The 19980-nt window shown below is 37.2% G+C and overlaps 1 protein-coding gene across 2 annotated transcripts in view; it reads left to right on the top strand.

Annotated features, from left to right (window-relative positions):
* The window catches only part of CadN (neural cadherin), a 234427-nt gene that overhangs the window by 275 nt on the left and 214172 nt on the right, over positions 1-19980 (top strand). For both annotated transcript variants that reach the window (XM_089704877.1, XM_089704871.1), the window contains exon 2: positions 762-2090. In XM_089704877.1, coding sequence (XP_089561003.1) covers positions 803-2090 — 1288 coding nt within the window. In that variant the 5' untranslated portion in view covers positions 762-802. The remainder of the gene's footprint in view (positions 1-761; positions 2091-19980) is intronic.

The following is a 19980-nucleotide window of genomic DNA, read 5'->3' as shown; positions in this document are numbered from 1 at the left end:
TGGTGGTTAATTATAAAGTAAAAGTGTTCCCATCTGAAATGAAATATGATATAATCGGACTGCTCGATTCGTGTTTCTGGAGCTACATAAATTTTAATCAAGCAATTCATTTATTATAGTGCGAAACACTTACGTCCAGTGTAGTGTAGATTGGCAGAAATAGCTTACGCGTTCTTTATTAAAATATGTGAATATTTGATGGTGTGTCGTGAACAGGGGCGCATACAGTTTAGATTCGTTCGCGAAACGTCACGCGGCGGCGCAAAAGGGGGTATTGATCGGCGACGGCGGGTCGCGAGACGCCGGCGTTGCCGCCAGCCGCCTAAATAAAGCTCTGCATGTGTGCCGCCCTACGCCGATGTCGTCGCCGACAACTGTGTCTTGCGCTTTTATTTGCCATTACACATTTCTCTCGGTCTCTTTTAACATTAATTAAAGTTATTACCCACTTGTTTACAATCTTTACGTACTATATTATAGAAATAAGAATATATGACAAATACGGTCTACGAAATAACATTTTAAGACAGTATTAAATTGAATACAATAGTAGGTACCTATGTATGATGCAATTATATATTTAAGATCTTTAAAAGTTCACTTGTATAGTAATATAAAGATGCATGCGTGCCAAATGTAAACTTAATTATACATATACTTCGCATTTCACTGTTAGGCGTTAGCGAATAATATCAGCACTTAGATGGGTATAATTTGTACAATGAAAATGGGATTGCTTAGATATTTTTTTCTTTTTATAGGTGGAAATGTTGGGATAAGTTTGAAGTCTTCTAAAAGAGCAATGGGGCGCATAGTAGGGGCCCGAGGGGCGCTGCTCTGTATCCTCAGCATAGTGCTAGAGTCTAGCGCGCTTATCCTCCTGCCGCACGATGTTCGCCCTGGTCACGCCGTACGCCATTTTGCCGGGAACCATTCTAGATATACCCTGCTGGATCCCGAGTACACTTCATACTTCACGCTTTTGGACGATGGCCTACTAATGACTACAGCTGACCTTGGACCTCTTTTGAATCAACCATTGAATCTCGCTATATTGGAAAGTACACCATATAGTAGTTCAGCTCATTCATTACACTTATTTGTTATGGATCGAAAGAAAATGCTTAGTTTCTCTACTATTAATGGATTGCATGGAGAGATTCCAGAAAATGCACCTGAACGATCTGTAGTGGACCTGCCTCCGATACGAGCTACAGCTCTTGTTAATATTGGGCCCATAGCATATAAAATTATAAAAGGCAATGAAGATTCCATTTTTGCTCTACGAGAAAAGGATAACAATCAAAATTATAATCTAAAATCTGTAGTAACGGAAGGAGATGTAGAATTAGTTGCGCTTCATACATTAGATGCTGAAACGAAGAATTCCTATAATATTGTTATCCAAGCCACCGATTTGCACGGAGCAAGTAAGGCTAGTTTACCAGTTTCAATCACAGTCTTAAATGAAAACGATCATGAGCCCTTATTTGAACAGGAAATATACTATTTCGCTGTAAATGGAACTCTAGACAAGAACCTTAATAATGGAACTGCACATTGGCAAAGATTTTCGAATATTGGTACAGTTCATGCTTACGATGCAGATGGCGATCGAGTTTACTATTCTATAAAAACACCTACAAATCTGGCTGTGATTGTACCTCAAACTGGCGAATTGATTCTTGCTGGCGAACCCGACAGCTATGAAGCAGAATTGTTGATACTTGCCCATGATACCGGTACTCCCTCTAGGAAAAGTAAGCCAGCTCAGGTATTCCTAGAGTTCATTATTCGGGAGCGAAAAGATTTACCTGCACTTCATCGAGAGAAACGACGTGTTACTAGAGCCGTTCGTCCTACGAAACGCATAGAATTCACAGAAGGTGACGGTGAAGTTGAGGGACGTGCAGTCTTTACACTTGAAAAAGAAACTGATCGTGAAACATTTAAAATTCGTGATGAAAATCCGTGGGTTACAGTGGAACCTAGTGGTGTTGTAAAAGTTAAAAAGAAGTGGGACTTTGAGGAACTCGGGCCCGAGAAGACTATCGACTTTTGGGTTACCATCACAAATGCTGGAAATGGAGGTAAGTTATTTTTATATTACTGTTTTTATTAGAATATTTCTTCTTCTTTTTCGTTTTATTATAGAACAAAACGAAAAAGAAGAAGAAGAAATATTAGAGATAATCAATATTTATATGCCTATTTAATATTACGCGCTTGCCCAAGCTCCGTTCCTGGTTGACTCACAGAATGAACACAAAATAAAAAATGCGTTCCTATGTCGCTGAAGAAATCAAAATATTTTTTTCAATCGGTTAATTACTATTTAAGTTTATTTATTACAAACACACTTGCATACAATCAAATACTATTTTCTCTGTATCATAGAAATGCGTTAGTGTATAATTTTTTAAATGTAATGAGTGAATCTTGATCATCAAGTAATGAAACTTTGCCAATATCAATCCAACCCTCACAAAAATTAGTAGGGTTAAAGAGAATTTTTTTGTCTCGAAAACATTTCATATGCAATTAATAATCACTTATCTTATATATAAAAATGAATCGCAAAATGTGTTGGTAAGCGCATAACTCGAGAACGGCTGAACCGATTTCGATAATTCTTTTTTTATTATATTCCTTTAAGTACGAGGATGGTTTTTATGTAGAGAAAACGTAAATATGTACCACGGGCGAAGCCGGGGCGGACCGCTAGTATTACCTAAAAATTTTTACTCACAAACTGTATCTCATAAACGAGTGTATATTTTCCAAATGTAATTGAACACCAAGTTCTAATATAACCCTTGAGCTTTAATAACTTACTCGTGACTAACACCTGTCGTATCGAATTGCCCACTCAACCGTTTTATTGTGCGTCAGGTTATAGAGTCCCTCTGCGACGCAATCTTCGGTGCATCCATCAGTCATGCATAATGATATACCTACATTAGGTCTATCGTATATTACGTATAATCTATTTTATTTATACAGTTTATATCTATTGTATTAGTGAACGAGAGATGAGATTTTGGATCATGGTTTTGTTTTCATTTTTTAGATTTCATCGATCTAACTTTTTTTTGATACATAATATAGGTGTAGGTACCTACTAACTTTCCGCCCGCAATTAACATCATCTGAGATGCATGTCATTTCCTCGTACGATTTTCAATTCCCTAGTTCACCTCCTTCTAGTTTAAATTACAATACAAAGATATGTTTAACTAGATTTCATCTTATGACTAAAGATATTAAAGATATAAAATTATTCCATACGTTTTTTAATATTTTATATTTCTTAGTCAATATTCATAAGAGAAACATATTATAGGACCGATTAAAACGAGATTTTATTTATGACAATATTATTGCTGAAACTAGAACGAGGCGAGAAAAGTTATTGCCAAGAAAGCTTAGTTTGTGAAGACGTTGATTATACACTCAAGTTTTAATGCGTTATTAAAAGTTCACTAAGGGCCTTGTTATGATAGACATTACTGTAAAGTAACTATCAGTGGTAATTTGTATTTGTATTTTGGTTTGAAATTTGGATATAATTTGCTTGTATTAGTGTCTTAACTATGATAGAGATAAGTTATGTTATTGGTTTAATGTAATTTTGGGTTAATATTTACCATAAATGTGACCTATTTGATGACTAAAGCGTGTTTTGTATTAATTTTATAAACAATTTAGTGTATGTTAATCTTTCATTCGCAATAAGCTTTACCTATTAATCTGTAATGATAACTGCAACCACATTACAATCAAAGCAGAACAATTTTAATTATACACGTTTACAATTAACCTACATTGATTTACCTCATACAACGTAATCAAAATAATAGTAGCAGTCCGATTATTATATGGCTTCTTTAATAGCAATAGAATGTGACATTAATAGCGTGTCCCAGTTCTTTTGTATGAACAGTAGCACGAGAACACAGACAGGTGTGCTAGGAATTCCCATTAAAAGTCATAAATCTTAGCCGTAGAATGGATGCGACAGGTTGCGACCACCGTGCTGAATGCGTTGATAATCGGGGACCTGTCGCACGGCCTCAGTTTTGTCGATTCTTTACGCCAACCCCCATGATCACGATGCAATCTTGTCATGGAATGCCACATTACTTTATAACTAGAACGATAGCGTCGATACCTCGTACTTTGATACCAAACATTTTTAATTTATTTCAATATGATGTTAAAGTAGCGCGGCAACGGACTTAAAACATACCTTGAAAGTTTAGTAATTATGAACCAGAGAGAACCCAATTTATCTAAGGGCTTAGTATAGGTCTAACCTAAATGTGATAATGTTTATTTAGCGAAGGACAAGGTCTAATTTTGTTTAAAAATACACGAGATCGGGCTCTATCTTGACGGGAACATTATTAAATCTTGTATGTATAAAATGTATTTGGTATTCATGATTAACGATTGTTATTGTGTCTTAGCAGCCCTGTATCGATTATTATTATGCGTCTATAAAAACGCGTTGCCTAATTATACGTTCCCAGTAGATGATCCTTAGTGGGTGGCCGTCTTCGGGCTATTACTCTAATCTAACTCGGATATCAAATCTTTATTAACCTTCATTTCTCGAATGATGCGTCTTCACTAGTTCGAGGTTAAATCTTATAATAGTTTATGATACAATCACATAGAAACATTACAAATATTTTACATTACAATACATTTAAAATGTAATCCGTGTGCAATTCTAAAATAATCATATTCAACTATTTAATTTTAAAAGCTGTTAACATTTTTACGTAGATAGAGTTTTAAAGAACTAAAATAAAATTGCTTGTTGTTTCTTGCGACGGACGCGGACGTAGAGCTTTTCTTTGACATTTAATTTTCAATTTCACAAGTATTTCTATAAAATTAAATTGCTTTCAATTCAAAAGAACACACACAGCAATGTGCTTTTACTCAGAAAAATGACAAAGCGCTTAATACCTGGTATGCGACGCAATCTCATCAAAGTGCCTTTATGTATACGTATATACTACATATATGTATAATGTATATAGGAAGATATATTCTGTTGGTAAATTAATCCTCTATTCGTGCCCTGTATCATCCTATACGCTCTTTGAGTTAGCGATCGACAAGTGCTTTGATCTTGTTTCTGAATCTCTTTCAATACATTTGCAGGTATGGCGTTATCTCGATTGTTTGCTCTATTTAAATTGATTTTTAATATTGATGAGACAGGTTTTTGAAAGGGACTTGATGAACAAACAATAAAGGAATAGATACATATAATGTATAGGTACCTATATGGTTTCTGATTATTCTGCTGTACAATTAAACGTTAATTTCATGTATCCGCAATCCACATTTAGGTTTACCAATATTACATGCCGATAAGTTTTTATAATATTTACATTTTAATATGTAACATATCCTATTCTATAATGCATATTTTTAAGATGATTTTGAAGACGATGATGTTGGGTCCATCATCCATGTGTGTTACATTGGTACGTACAACTCAAACGATAAATAATTAAATATACGATCTCATCTTCTTATAACGTAAACAGTTAAGAATATCTGATATCAGTTATATAATAATTTGTTTCAACCATTACTCTACTGGACCAATACATCAGAGCCATATCATGTGTAACATTTGAAACTATGTGGCAATGAAGGTTCGTAGTTCGGACACTGAATGCTCGCAAAACGGTTACGGTCCGTTTGTGCAGTACTGTTTGTTAAATTTACTCATTCATTCAATCAATGGCAATGGGTGCGGGCGTTGGTCGCACAATAATCGGTACGGGACAATTCCCCTCATTGTGACCACTGGCCGCAATTACGTATGCGCACTTCCTATGCTCGACCCCGACCGACACATCTGGTGACCGATTTTTTGCTCTTATGCCTCTCGTTTATTAGGATGCGCATCACAGCTAATTGTAGTTAACAGTCTAGATATTATACATATGCATGGGAACGGGCTTCTATGTACTACACACGATAATGTCATACTTTTTGTAATGTATTGTGCGTCACTGTATTTCGTAATTAAATTACTCACCCTTGCTATTTATCTGAATAAAACTACCCTCAATACGGCCCTCTAGAGATTAGGAAAGTTGAGGGATTTTTCTTACTTATGTCTACCTAACTTGATCAATTGATTAATGTTCAGATGCAGTACGCTGTTTTTAATTTATTTTTACGTAGAGTGCACACAATTAATTTATTTTTACGTAGAGTGCACACAAAATCCTCTTCTCTTAATCGCGCTACTTACTACGTGTTTTAAATGTTCTACACATGATTCGTTAAAAAAAATGTTACGTTTTTTATGAAAATTAAATGAAATACCTACTTACTTATAACAACTAACTTTAACATACAAAATCATATGCTTGTTAAAAATCTAGGTTATGATTTTAATTTTTAAATAACAATAATCTGTAAAATCTTTATTTTTAGAGGTAAGTATTTAATTTCCTCTTGAATATAACAAGCAAAGGCTACACATTATTTTTAGCCCTGTCCATCGTGAGAATGTTTGACCGCTCCATTTTTAACCCCATGCTCAAGTATTTGCTTAGCACACGGGACGTACTTATTGGTATAGTTAGGTTTCGAGTGTGCTTTTGCGTTGTTTGCAGAGTACAAGTATTTTTAAAGTTTAAATTAATATGTAACATAGCTGTAAATATTTAATCAGTGATTATTACGCTACTCTACAATTTACTTTGAATGTAGTACAAGAAAATTAAAGATAAGTTAAATACTTTGTAGTATCAGTAAGTATATCTACACTATCAAATTTCATGTCATGTCCGTTTTGTTTCATTGTTGTTTTGTAATTTCGTGCAGAATTATTATAAGACAAGCGTAGTTAGCGATGTTTAACATGATATCAGATGCAAATAGCTCACGCAAAGTGCGTGATCGTCGATCTATCCTCCCATCTTCAAGGCTTTCACTCTGATTGTGGTTTGATTGCGGTCATTTGCTCGTCTCCCTAAATGCCAGCGAGAAGCTTTACACGCCGAGTATAAACAACTAACGATACATTGGTTGTTCACGATTCTTATACATGTTATATTATGCCTATTGCGTGCTGTAGTCAAACCATTATACTTACATACCTTGTTTTACATGTAAAACTCCGACTGCTAGTGTTCAATTAGTACAGTTATAATTCTAGCCTAATTAATTTTACCTTTGAAGCGCATGTTGTTCAAGCGGTCTCTTGAGCTTTGAGAGTGTTTACTAAACTATTATTTATTAATTTTGATTTTGATTTCATCGAACTCAATATGAAATAATAACATTTATATTCACGATTGTTACGTAGGTTTATTGCTAGAATTAAAACATGTTCAGTTGGTTTTGAACAGTAGTTCATAAGAAGTAATGGAGTACATCAAACTAAGAGACGTGAGTACTTATACGTGGGGGACACGAAATCGTGGTTTTTGCATGTACACCACACTTAACATAGCATTGTTCTGTTTGCAATGGTAACTGGAGAGCTCTCCGCGACCCTGATTGGCATTCACTACACACGTCAATTCACCCCTTTTGCTCGATAGTACCGGAGTACCTAAGCATTCACGCCTAGATTGCAAGCTTCAAGAAAATACTCGCTAAACAACTTTTTAATTATGGCAATAAAGTTGATTTTATAACCTTCATCATAGTATGAAATGAAATTTTAGTACACATTAATTAGTTTCGCTTTTATAATTTGTTTGCGTTCATTTCAGACAAGTTTAAAGTTATTATATCTAGGTAATTACGGTGAGAGTATCATTTAGTTCCCGTCAAGTACACCTCTCTGAGATGCGCGGGGTCACAGAGGGCGTGCGTATTCGTCTACTTAGAAAGTTACAACCAAAACATTCGTCTGTCTAATTATAGACTGATTTAGCCTTACGTGTTGCTTTCAAAGCGTTTCAGAGATGTTTCATAGTAACACTGATGTACGTTACCGTTTTAAATGCTTTGAAAGTTTTTACTTGTAATTATTTTGAATAATAATATCATGTCTCGTAACGCCCAAATAAAAATGTAGGCTCTAAACGATATACGAGGGATGTCTTTGTTATAGGTAAACACATGGTATATTGCTTCGTATATGTAATTTATTAGCACTAGCATGTGGTATTACGGGAAAATTGTTACGTACTTTATTAAGATTTAGTGCAGCTTTGGGCTTGCAAGCGCCGGTAGACCGTTCCTTTGGGAAATACTGTGGTAAATAATAATTAAACTTTGCTCCCTTGAATATATCGTGTCGATACAACTTATATGGGGCGATTGCATGCAACTTTATAATTGAGTAACCATTTATTAACCGACTTCAAAAAAAAAGGAGGAGGTTATCAATTCGGCCGGTATGTTTTTTTTTTTTTTTTATGTATGTACACCGATTACTCCGTGGTTTCTGAACCGATTTACGTAATTCTTTTTTTGTTCGATGCGGGATGGTGTCGAATTGGTCCCATAAAAATTTTATTCGGATAGGCCCAGTAGTTTTTATTTTATGAGCATTTTTGTCTGTATTTGTAAATGTTGCAAGTGCAAGTTTGAAGTCGGTTGTTTTTAACGCAGTTATTCTGTTCGAATGGTGTAGTACCTATAGAGATAATATGCCTAATCGTTGGATAATCGGATAATTTTCCCCGATAAATATCAAATAGGTAATGTAGCATTGCAATTACCTAAACATTAAAGTATGTTTCTACTAATGTTTGTATTTTTGAATGATGGTTTTGATGGCAGGTTGATAAAAACGTATAACTGTTAACGGGTTCTTGTCGTGCGTCAACGATTTGCCTGGTTCGTGAGCAATGATTATAAACACTTCCGATTGCGAAAGTTGATGACTGCTGCGATATAGCACTGTCAGTGGTCGTCACACTTCGGCGACGAGTTAGAGGAATACGGGCAAAATATAATCAAATACCTATACATAAATATGAGTAGGGATTCGGGTTAGATGAATAATAGCGTTATAATAATATGGTGATTCATTTCACAAAATCAATGGCATTTGAAATGAAATAGTAATTTACCCGTCATTGCAATGCTCCTGCTACATAATTAAGACATAAATAAATGAAAAAAGATACAATCATAATTAATTTTTGTTCTTTAATAATGTATCTGAACTAAATTATTATTTGGTGAATTCATACAGTCTTGCAATATTATATCGAAAATTTTTGTTCATGGATACTTTAAAATATCTTCCTACCTTATTAAATATTAGTTAAGGCATAGAGACCAAAGAATAATAATTTCAATTACACCTATTTATTTTGAAATCATCGTTGTGCTACGATTAATGATTTTACTTTGGCTCAACAAATGAATATAAATTTAAGCTTCATTCCCGACCGTTTCCTTAGTTTTCTTATTAAAACACTTCCCGGCAGAAACTCAACTTCAATCTCAGACTCGGAGAAAATTGCACTTCATTTGCGTGCAAGATGCTGCTTCCGAAGCGAATTCGACGTTCTCACGGTTCAATCTTGTATCTTTACTACGCAATCCACAAAGCATTTTAAACACCGTACTGATTGATAGATTGGCATTCAAATATAATAGCGCCGACATTTTCTAATAGTAGAGAGTGCTTTATGCATTGAGGCTTATGTTTTACAAAGGTATATTCATGTTGTATTTTAGCCTGTCATCGTCGCTTTCAAATCTGAATTAAGTGTAGTCATTTACGATCCTGGACGTCATTGAGGAACAACAGGACGTATAATAAAATACGAGACCATGCATAGAGTCGTGTTTAATCGCCGATGCTAGAGATGCAATTCGGATAGCTCGGCCTGTGTCGGAGAGAGAAAGAATGCACGTGCTGGGTTCTGACTGACGAGGCAGCTTTTGATATCATAATTAAGCCGTGATGGCCGGCGAGGGGATAATGTTTATCTTACGGCTATAAATGGAGATAATGATATATTCCGTTAATGACCGTCCTTTTTATATTATAGCGATGTCCAACTTCTTAAATCTTATATTATTAACAGGTAAATTATCTTTTCTAAAACCTTATACGATAATGTATTGATTGTTTTATTATGCATTTCTTAATAATTGGCTATCCATTGAAAATTTGGTTTACAGAATAAGATGCACCTACTACTAGCTACGATATTATGATAAAAATTATATTATTATATTAGAAGTTTATTTTTATATTGTAACACTTACTATAAAAATCGGGGAAGCTGTGATAATTCACTCATCGCTGTTAAATGATACATTTTCAAAAAATAACTGCACTGTTTCAAGCGGATGCACGTGTGCGATGAATCCAGCTCCCTTATTTTGCCGGCTTTTTGTTCCCGACATTATGCGTATAGCTCTAACTTTGAGCCACGCCCGCACATCTCCATAACAAAACGAGTAAGAAATAATCTTTTGTTTTACGTAATCTTGATATGACAAATAATACCAAATCGCGTAAAAAATATTAAAATGAAATCTCGATCTTTATTCTTAGAAATGGTACTGTGGGATCTGTTCCTCTTTTATTAGCTCGCCTTTACAGCTTTGTCGAAATATTTACGCACCATATTGAATGTGAAATTCCAAACAATGAGAGCGGTAGGGCCGGCCGGCGCATATGCGCGCCACACGTGCGCCATGCTCATAGATTACTTCGGATTGAATAAACAGACAAGTCATGGTTGGTTCATTCCCTTCCGATTTTTCTATGATGATGTTTGATTTGTAATTATTAAATAAATTTTATCGAAGTAACTATTAAAAAAAAATATTGTATGTGGTAAATTATAATCAATTAAAAATAATGTAAATATGGCGTAGGGATGTGACGACCCCACCGCCCACGGGCTGGATAACTGTGTGACAGTAGTTATCCAACCCGTGCAGCCAGTCAGTACCCATTCCCAGCAAGTGTGCAAACCGTGCTTCAGCTGGGGAGTACATAGGGTACTAAAAATATATGCAATTAACGGTTTCCTCGGGGAAATGGGCGACCCTCGAGTGTATAAAGCCTGGTTAATGGATGGCAGACAATAGAATACGATCAGGGCCGCTTCCTGGGGGTCGCCAGGGCGCGCCTGGAGCTGGCGCTGGGCGCGGCAGCATGCGGGACGCCAGCCAATCCCGCCGACCGACCCGACCACCTGGTCGGTCGAACCCACCATCCCCACCAGTTAGCTTGACGACAGCAGGGCCGGCAACGACCCAGCATGTGGAGTCCGCTACTGGTGGAAACAGAAAGACTCGCATGAGATGGTCAGTAGACCAGAATAAAAATGCCATGCGAGCATATTATAGGGCGACTGAGGGTGAAACCAACCGGACTGGATACCGAGTGAGACTGCTCCGCGAATTCAACACCTTGGAACCCAACATCACCCTCACTGAACAAAATCTGGTGGACCGAGTTCGATATATCTTGCGCAGGAACATCTTTAGCGCCTCCGAACTCGAACAACTAGGATGTGCGGCTGTTTCCGCGGAAGCCCCTGAACCGACGCGCGTTGATGACCCACCCGATGTGTCAGTCCTTTTTGAGGAGAACACCGGGGTGGAGACCAATGCGATCGGAGCGGAGGAAACTGAGGAAATAGCTGCCCAGGACATAGAAAAAATCAGGAGAGAGCTTGAGGAGACGATCTCTCATTACCGAGGAATACCGGTTGAGCAGCGCTCCCAGCTTCCTCGCGTTCCCTATAGAGCGTCGACCAGACTTGCCGTTGAGACCGTTAATAAACTACTGCCACCATATTTGGAAACCAGTACTGACATTGGTGATACGGGATCGATACTATACGCTGCGGCCGTAGTCGTGTGTCGAGCGGTGGGGATTAACTTCTCGAATACGGGAAGAGGATCTCCGCAGCGACGTACGACTCCTGCTTGGAAGCGTCGTATCGAAGCTCGAATCGCTAATGCCAGAGTCCTCATCGGTAAGCTTACTGCTTTCAGGTCTGGTAACACAAGACCGCGAGTGATGCGCTTTGTCAGGTCTGCAATCAGTGAGATATCTCACAATCTGCCCCAGGCAGAACTATTGCGAATAGTGACTGTGCGCATCGACACCCTGAAACAGCAGGTCGCAGCTTGGGGCAAACGCATAAGACGGTACTCCGAAACAACAAGGAGGCACCGTGAGAATCGTCTCTTCGAAAGTGATCAAAGGAAGTTCTACAAGTACCTTCAATCTGGGGCTCGGCAAGCACACACGGAGCCACAACCCGAAAAGGCGGACCTGATTGCCTTTTGGCGTGGAATATGGTCTCATGCTGCTGAGCACGTCGAAGGTGCTTGGATGACGGAGCTGGAGGAAGCGTGCGCAACCTTACCACCCATGGACCCTGTTGTTGTCACAAAAGACGACATCAGCGCAGCAGTCCGAAAATGCCTGAACTGGAAAACTCCAGGGGTAGACGGACTTCAGACCTACTGGCTGAAAGGGTTCAACGCATGCCATGCTACCTTAGCCCGCCAATTTGGAGAAGCGATTGAGCACCGCTTGCTTCCAAACTTCCTTACTACTGGGGTCACTTATCTAGCTCCTAAATCCAACCGCTCCGCTGACCCGTCTCAATACCGCCCCATCACGTGCCTGTCCACCATCTACAAGGCACTGACATCTGTACTGGCCGCCAAAATTGCCAAGCATATAGATGGCAATAGAATTCTGGCAGACACACAGAACGGATGTCGGGCGGGTGGTCGTGGAACTAAGGAGCTTCTCCTGATTGACACGGTTATTGGTCAGCAGGTCAAGCGTAACAGACGCAATTTATCTGCCGCCTGGATCGACTATAAAAAAGCATTTGACTCGGTCCCCCATACATGGTTAACGAGAGTCCTGGAACTTTATAAGATCGATCCTTCGATCCGAGGGCTTCTCGGAACATGTATGGGGCAATGGAGTACGATGCTTTGTCTCCGAGGTGAGCGGCTGTCTGACGCGGAAGACCGTATAAGGATACGGCGGGGTATTTTCCAGGGCGATTGCCTGAGTCCTCTGTGGTTTTGCCTGGCACTAAACCCTCTAAGCTATTTGCTGGAGAGATTAGGGTCCGGATTTCAGCTTCGCAGAGGTGGTCTAAGACTTAGCCATCTGCTCTACATGGATGATCTCAAATTATTTGCCCCTAATAGGTCCAGGTTAACGGAGCTGCTAAATATCACGTGTGATTTTAGCAGCTCCATTGGCATGGAACTTGGGGTGGATAAGTGTGCGGTTCTGCATGTGGAGCGGGGTAAAGTAACCGCGTCTGATGACATAACACCATCTGGCGCGGCCCATCTTAGGGTACTTACAGAAGCTGAAACTTACCGGTACTTGGGTATGTCACAGAATATATGTGTGGAGGGGACGGGTGTGAAACAGGATGTTGTCGAAGTATTTTGTGAACGCATGACAAAAGTCTTTAACAGCTATTTGTCGGGCGTGAACAAGATACGAGCGTTCAATACCTGGGTCATGCCCGTTCTCCTGTACACATTTGGCGTACTCAAGTGGACTCAGACCGAACTCAACGCCCTGGATCGGAAAGTCCGCACAACTATGACTCTGCATCGGTTGCATCACCCGAAATCGTCAGTGATGAGGCTGTATATCCCTCGAAAGTGTGGTGGTCGTGGCATGTTAAGTGCCCAATCGCTGCATAATCGTGAGATATGCAAACTCCGAGACTATTTCCTCTCAAAGGTTGGTCATGCAATCCATGCTGAAGTCATAGAATGTGACAAAGGACTCACTCCCCTATCCCTGGCCAAACAGGACTGGCAAAAGCCGACGGTACTCAGCATTTCCGACAGGGAGGCCATATGGAAAGAGAAAGAGCTACACGGTAGGTTTCACAGGAGTCTACATGAACCTCACGTAGATTTCTTGTCCTCCGTGCACTGGCTGCGTTTCGGTGACCTCTTTGGGGAAACCGAGGGTTTTGTCTGTGCGATACAGGATCAGGTGGTTAAGACGAACAATTATCGGAAGTACATCATAAAGGACGGGACCCAGGACTTATGTCGTATGTGTCACCGTCCTGGAGAAACTCTCCGACATGTTACTTCCGGTTGTTCCATGCTTGCCAACTCTGAGTATTTGCACAGGCACAACCTAGCAGCCAGGATTATCCACCAAGAGCTCGCTCTGAAGTATGGCCTTCTTGAAGGAAAAGTGCCTTACTACAAGTACGCGCCGGAGCCAGTCCTGGAAAATAACCGTGCCAAGTTGTACTGGGATCGGCCCATCATCACAGACAGGACTATTCTAGCGAATAGACCTGATATTGTGGTGATGGACCGAGCAACTTCTAGGATTTTCTTGGTAGACATCACTATTCCACATGACGACAATCTTGTTAAGGCCGAGTCAGATAAACGGCTCAAATATCTGGATCTGGCGCACGAGGTTGTCGAGATGTGGGGCGGTGTGTCTGCCGAGATAATCCCTATAGTTGTGTCCACCAATGGGCTGGTTCCTGCCTCCTTAAAACAATATTTAAGGAGGTTGGATTTACCGGTAAAGCCCATGACAGTGGGGATACAGCGGGCAGTCCTTCTGGATAACGCTCGGATAGTCCGAAGGTTCCTCACTCAGTCGCCCTAGACTCCGGCCGTCTGGCCACTCAGCCGGAGTTTTTTTTTCACACCGCCGCGAGGCGAGATACTTGCCCCCCATGTAAATATCTGAACACAATTAATTTTTAAAATAATAATTTTAAACGGGGAATAAATACAACATATAAATGTGTAATGTGTTGCATACGTTCTAAATGATATAGTATATGTGCTTTAAGTAGTGTTATTTATCAGTCAATCGGCGCACATATGATATTGAAAATGATAAATTGTTTGGCTGTTTGCCCTTTCCAATCCTTGGTATTATGTACATAGATATTATATTTGTTGTCAGTTTACAAAAAATGCAATTCTTATGTAATTTCAATGAGTGATGTGACACTAGCTTTATTTATTTAATTTATCAATCCAATTATCACCATGGAATCAAAGTCATTCTGTTTCTATAAGTAGGTATTCTGCCAAATATGTGTTTAAGCGTATACATTATGCATCTACTGTATGAACACCAACGGTATTTGATTGTTGGTTCAATACAACTTGTGAGTCTGGTAGTTCAAATTAGAATAGAAAATACCAATAGAGCTTTACATGACAAAAGCTTAGATACTTTAGAATAAATTAACTGTAAAATCGAACGGAGAAAGACAACAATGTTTGTTTGTAATTTTATTTTTAAAGTTTAAAATATGTAGTTATGCTTTATGTAGGGTAACCTTTGATTATAGAGAAATAATACCTACATTAAAAGCGATGTCCTAATAAACGATTGCAGAATAGGATTTCAAAGACAAATCCGCAAATGCAGTGACACGTTAAAAAGGCTTTCCGGCTGCAGCAATCGGGTCAATAATCGATTGTTATTATTCAGCTCGTATCCGATGCACGAATTGTTTTACTGTTTAATAATTGGTTAAATGTCCTGTGTTTAATTTGGGTTTCGATGTATTTGAAGTCATTCCTTTAAACGTGAAGCAGACGCTAACAGCAGTGTGCGATGTTATACGAGGTCGGAGGCTATCGATCGAGACGCTCGTCGGCACGCGAGCTGAATATCGCGTTATATTCTGAAATGAGGTACTTATCCTCAAAGAATATATCGCTTAAAGGCTTTATTTAAAAATAATAGCTGGATCTATGGTACTTTTCAGGGCGTCACTTAATCTAAAAATGCTGGAGCAATTTTAAAGTAACTCTAGATGAAGCCAAAATAAAACTTTATTTGAATTGCACGGGCTTCAAGAGGTATTTGAACTTTAGTTTGATAGGTTTGAATTAACCTTTTAATCGGTTTACGTAGAGTTAATTTAAAAGTTTACATTTCTGTTCTATCTGTATGTAGTTTTAGAGTGGGTTAATGTTGATATAATAATTATTGTTATGATGGAATAGGTAGATACTTTTTATCTATTGATATTTATTAATTTATTGCTGTACTATCATTACATTATGGGCTGGAGAAATTATATGTGGTTGTAGTATGAGGTATTGTTGTAAATATTAAATGTATGTATTAACCAAAAAGTTGAAGAATATAATATAAAAAAAAGTCGTGTTAGTTACTCCACTTATAACTCAAGAACAGCTTAACCGATTTAGCTGAAAATTGGCAGGGAGGTAGTTTAGAGCTAGGAGAAGGACATAGGATACTAAATATGTACCTACCACGGGCGAAGCCGGAGCGGACCACTAGTTTTTTTATATATTTCAGCATTTTAATCGGATATTTTTCATGTGAATGACATATTGTAGTAATGGGTAATGTAATTTCTTATTTATGACGTTGTATCTTAGATCATTAAGTAATGGATAACACACGCAGGCGTTTCCCCTTTTGCCGAGGTATAAGATTATTCGAATCGAAAAATCTTATGCTTTCATAAAAACTACTTGCGTAATCGATTACGAACACTCTGCGTATTCGTAAAACATCGAAAGGACGTCTGCGAGTGCTCCGCTAAAAATGCCGTTTTGCACTGTCAAGTCTTCCAGAAGCAATTCAAACATGTCGAATATTAAAAAAGATGGAATAACCTTTCATTTGTGTATATTTTTTTATTTTTTAACGTACATTTCTAATTAAATGCAATTTCTAATAATCGTCGATGTATCGTTTAGCGATATGATCAAGACAAATAATCGAGTCATGTGTGTACTCGATCATTGATGCGGCCTCACGAGACTATCATGGAAAGAAAATATACAAATTTAATCTTCATGAACTAAGCGATAAAGTTGAATTTAGAACGCGATATTGAACCGCACTCCCCACGAGACTATAAAGTGATGTAGCGAGACTATCTTGAAGAGAAAATATACAAATTTAATCTTTATGAACTAAGCGATAAAGTTGAATTTAGAACGCGATATTGAACCGCACTCCCCACGAGACTATAAAGTGATGTAGCGAGACTATCTTGAAGAGAAATTCAAATTTAATCTTTATGAACTTAGTGATAGAGTTGAATTTAAAAACTCGTCGCTTAAAAGGTCGTTAATTTTTACGACTTTCTTAGTGACGGACTGCTTTTAACTTGAACGTCGATAAAAAAATATTTTTCTAAGTATAATTTGAAATGAGATGAGAATTAATCTTTATTATATTAAAATTTTACACAACTGTATGCAGTTGTGTAAAAGGAGTATAATGTTTATTTTGTAAGTCTTGTATATATTTATTAAAATTTACGCTCGGTTACTTTTAACTGGCAGAACATTTTAATGGTACGGAACCCTTCGTGCGCGAGTCCGACTCGCATTTAGCCGTTTTTTTTGTAATGTTAATCTTGTAACCTTTCTATTATGTAATCTATACTAATATTATAAAGCTGAAGAGTTTGTTTGTTTGTTTGTTTGTTTGAACGCGCTATTCTCGGGAACTACTGGTCCGATTTGAAAAATTTTTTCGGTGTTAGATAGCCCATTTATCGAGGAAGGTATATATCATCACGCTACGACCAACAGGAGTGGAGCCACGGGGGTGAAACCGCGCGGAGCAGCTACTTTATTTATATGTATGTACGAATATTGCGTATATTTCAGATTTACAAAAAATCCTGCTTTAAGGCTAAGGTGGATTGAATGCTGTGGGAGAAAATCAGAATGGACACCTCGGTACAGAAATAATAAAAATTTCTGGACCGATATTTATTTTATTGAATATAATATGTGATGTGTTGAATAAATACATATTCAAATACAAATAAAATGGCGTTTTATTGTTTTTTCATATGCATATAATAATGATGAAAACGTTACAAATGACCTGTGTAGTATTTTTTATGAATATAATATTAATGTTATTTCTAATTTCAACAAAATTATTATTTTTGTAATATCGATATGGTTACATCCCTTTAGAGCGATTGTATTATTACGTATATGTATAGAGATTTTTCTGTGTAATCGATGTATGTGTGCAAAAACATGCTAGTCTGTCCATTTTGTAATAGTTTGAGTTTGTAAAGACACAAATTATTTTTGTGAATGTGTGATTGTGTTTCAAAGTGTGAGTTACCCTCCCCGCACCAAAACCGGCAGAAAGTTTAGTTAGAACATTTGCCAGCGTGCTCCATCCATTACTTAATGATCTAAGCGTTGTATCAATATGGTTGTAGTTTAAATTTTGCAGTATAATTTTCTGGTCGGCAGTTTTAATGAGAGCGATCGGCTACCGGAAGGAAGCCACCGGGCTTGGTGACAGTGACACATAAATTTAATAATACTGTATTACTGCATACTTTATACTATGCTAGATGGGTACATGTATTATAAAATAAATAAATCTTTATTTGAATTCATACATAAGTTTGACATATTGGATTGGGGTTATACATATTATAATGGTGTTTTTTTTAATGTTGAAATGTAAATTAATTCATTAATATTTCTATACAACCAGCTTAAAGAATGATCCTAAGAGCTTTTTGTATGTACAAATTTGCTTAAATTTTATTGTAACAGGAAATATATAAAAGTAATTTAAATGGTAAAATGTAATATTTTTAATTTAGTCAACCAGTTAAGTTAATAAGTTTAAGCATGTTTAATGTTTTCAATGTGCATTAATTGAGGAGGCCAAATAACATAACGTTCTATGACGTAATCATTCTGAACACTGAAATTCGTATCAAAATTATGTTTTGTAGGAAAATACGCATTTCCCATGTTATTTAAGCGCTGATTCGCGTGATTACGGTGTTGGATTTAGTTTCGTGCACCCATGGACCGATTAATTAAGTTTCGAATCAAAATATTTTCTAACACGCCTCTCGTTTTTTGCTGTCATGCTGTGAACATTAATACAAATTGCCCTATAATTCACTCCTAAAAAAATAAACGTACATTTTAAAAAGTATTTCGGATTGGCCGTTGACGAAACTATGGAAATTTTTGTTTTATATTTCAGGTTTTAAAGAGGGAAAGTAATTTCGGGCCCAAAAACTTTTTTGTTATTTTTCCTTAAAAATAGTTTCTTGGTAATATACCTATTGATTACGTTATAAATCATTATAAATATTCACTTTACATAACTTGCACGGACATTAAAATGACAACTTTTTTTCTAATTCAATTTCATATCACAAATAGCAAAGTGTCTCTTATAAGCTCTATTTAAGTTTACCGTTGCTGCAATGGTGTGGTTTACGGGAAAAACGGCTTTGACTATATCGAAATAAAGCATTTAATATAATAACAGCGGAAATTAGATATTTTCCTTTTCCACAATCTATTTTTAATTAATTAATGTTCAGTTAATCCTTGTGGCTTATTAGTTATTTGTCGCGAAAGTGAAAAGAGTTTATAGTTATTTACCAATTATCATTATGAATTTATAACTATTATAACGACACGTAATACTTGGTTATAATAAGTATTAGAACCAGAGAATTCAAATGGTAGAGCTACTAATTATTGTCGCATTTACCAAGTTTTTTTTAAATGTTTTGATCGAAATCAATAAGTACTTCAAATACTATCACGCAGCTTGCTTAAAATTATAATTATCTCTAATACAAAAAAAAAATCATAGTGTAACCTTCAATTTTTTATCATGTTCTATTTTATCTGATAATAACAAGAATTAGGATCAGTACTTACAGCATACTTAATTATTTTTATTTAATTTAAACTGCAATACAGTAGACGACGACTTGCCATGTCTTTCTTGAAACGAAAGCGAAATGAGGGCGTCGCTAACTATAACTACATGTCACTTGAACAAATAGTACAACACACCTATGATTTCATCTGTCATACTTCTAAATATAACAGTGGTGTAAAACGTTTAGTATACCGCGTTATAGGGTATTATGTCGTGGATAACATCAAATCGTTCCCACAATAGCTGAGATCGTGACCGCGCCGGCGATCGGGAGTGATGATAGCCCTCCA

The sequence above is a fragment of the Colias philodice genome, chromosome 2 (genome assembly GCF_061535455.1).
Source record: "Colias philodice isolate Cphi_HAF_F1 chromosome 2, ilColPhil1 Martin Lab GWU primary, whole genome shotgun sequence".
Taxonomy (NCBI): Eukaryota; Metazoa; Arthropoda; class Insecta; order Lepidoptera; family Pieridae; genus Colias; species Colias philodice.
The sequence above is the reverse complement of the archived record's forward strand: the minus strand, read 5'-3'. Positions and strand labels throughout refer to the sequence as shown.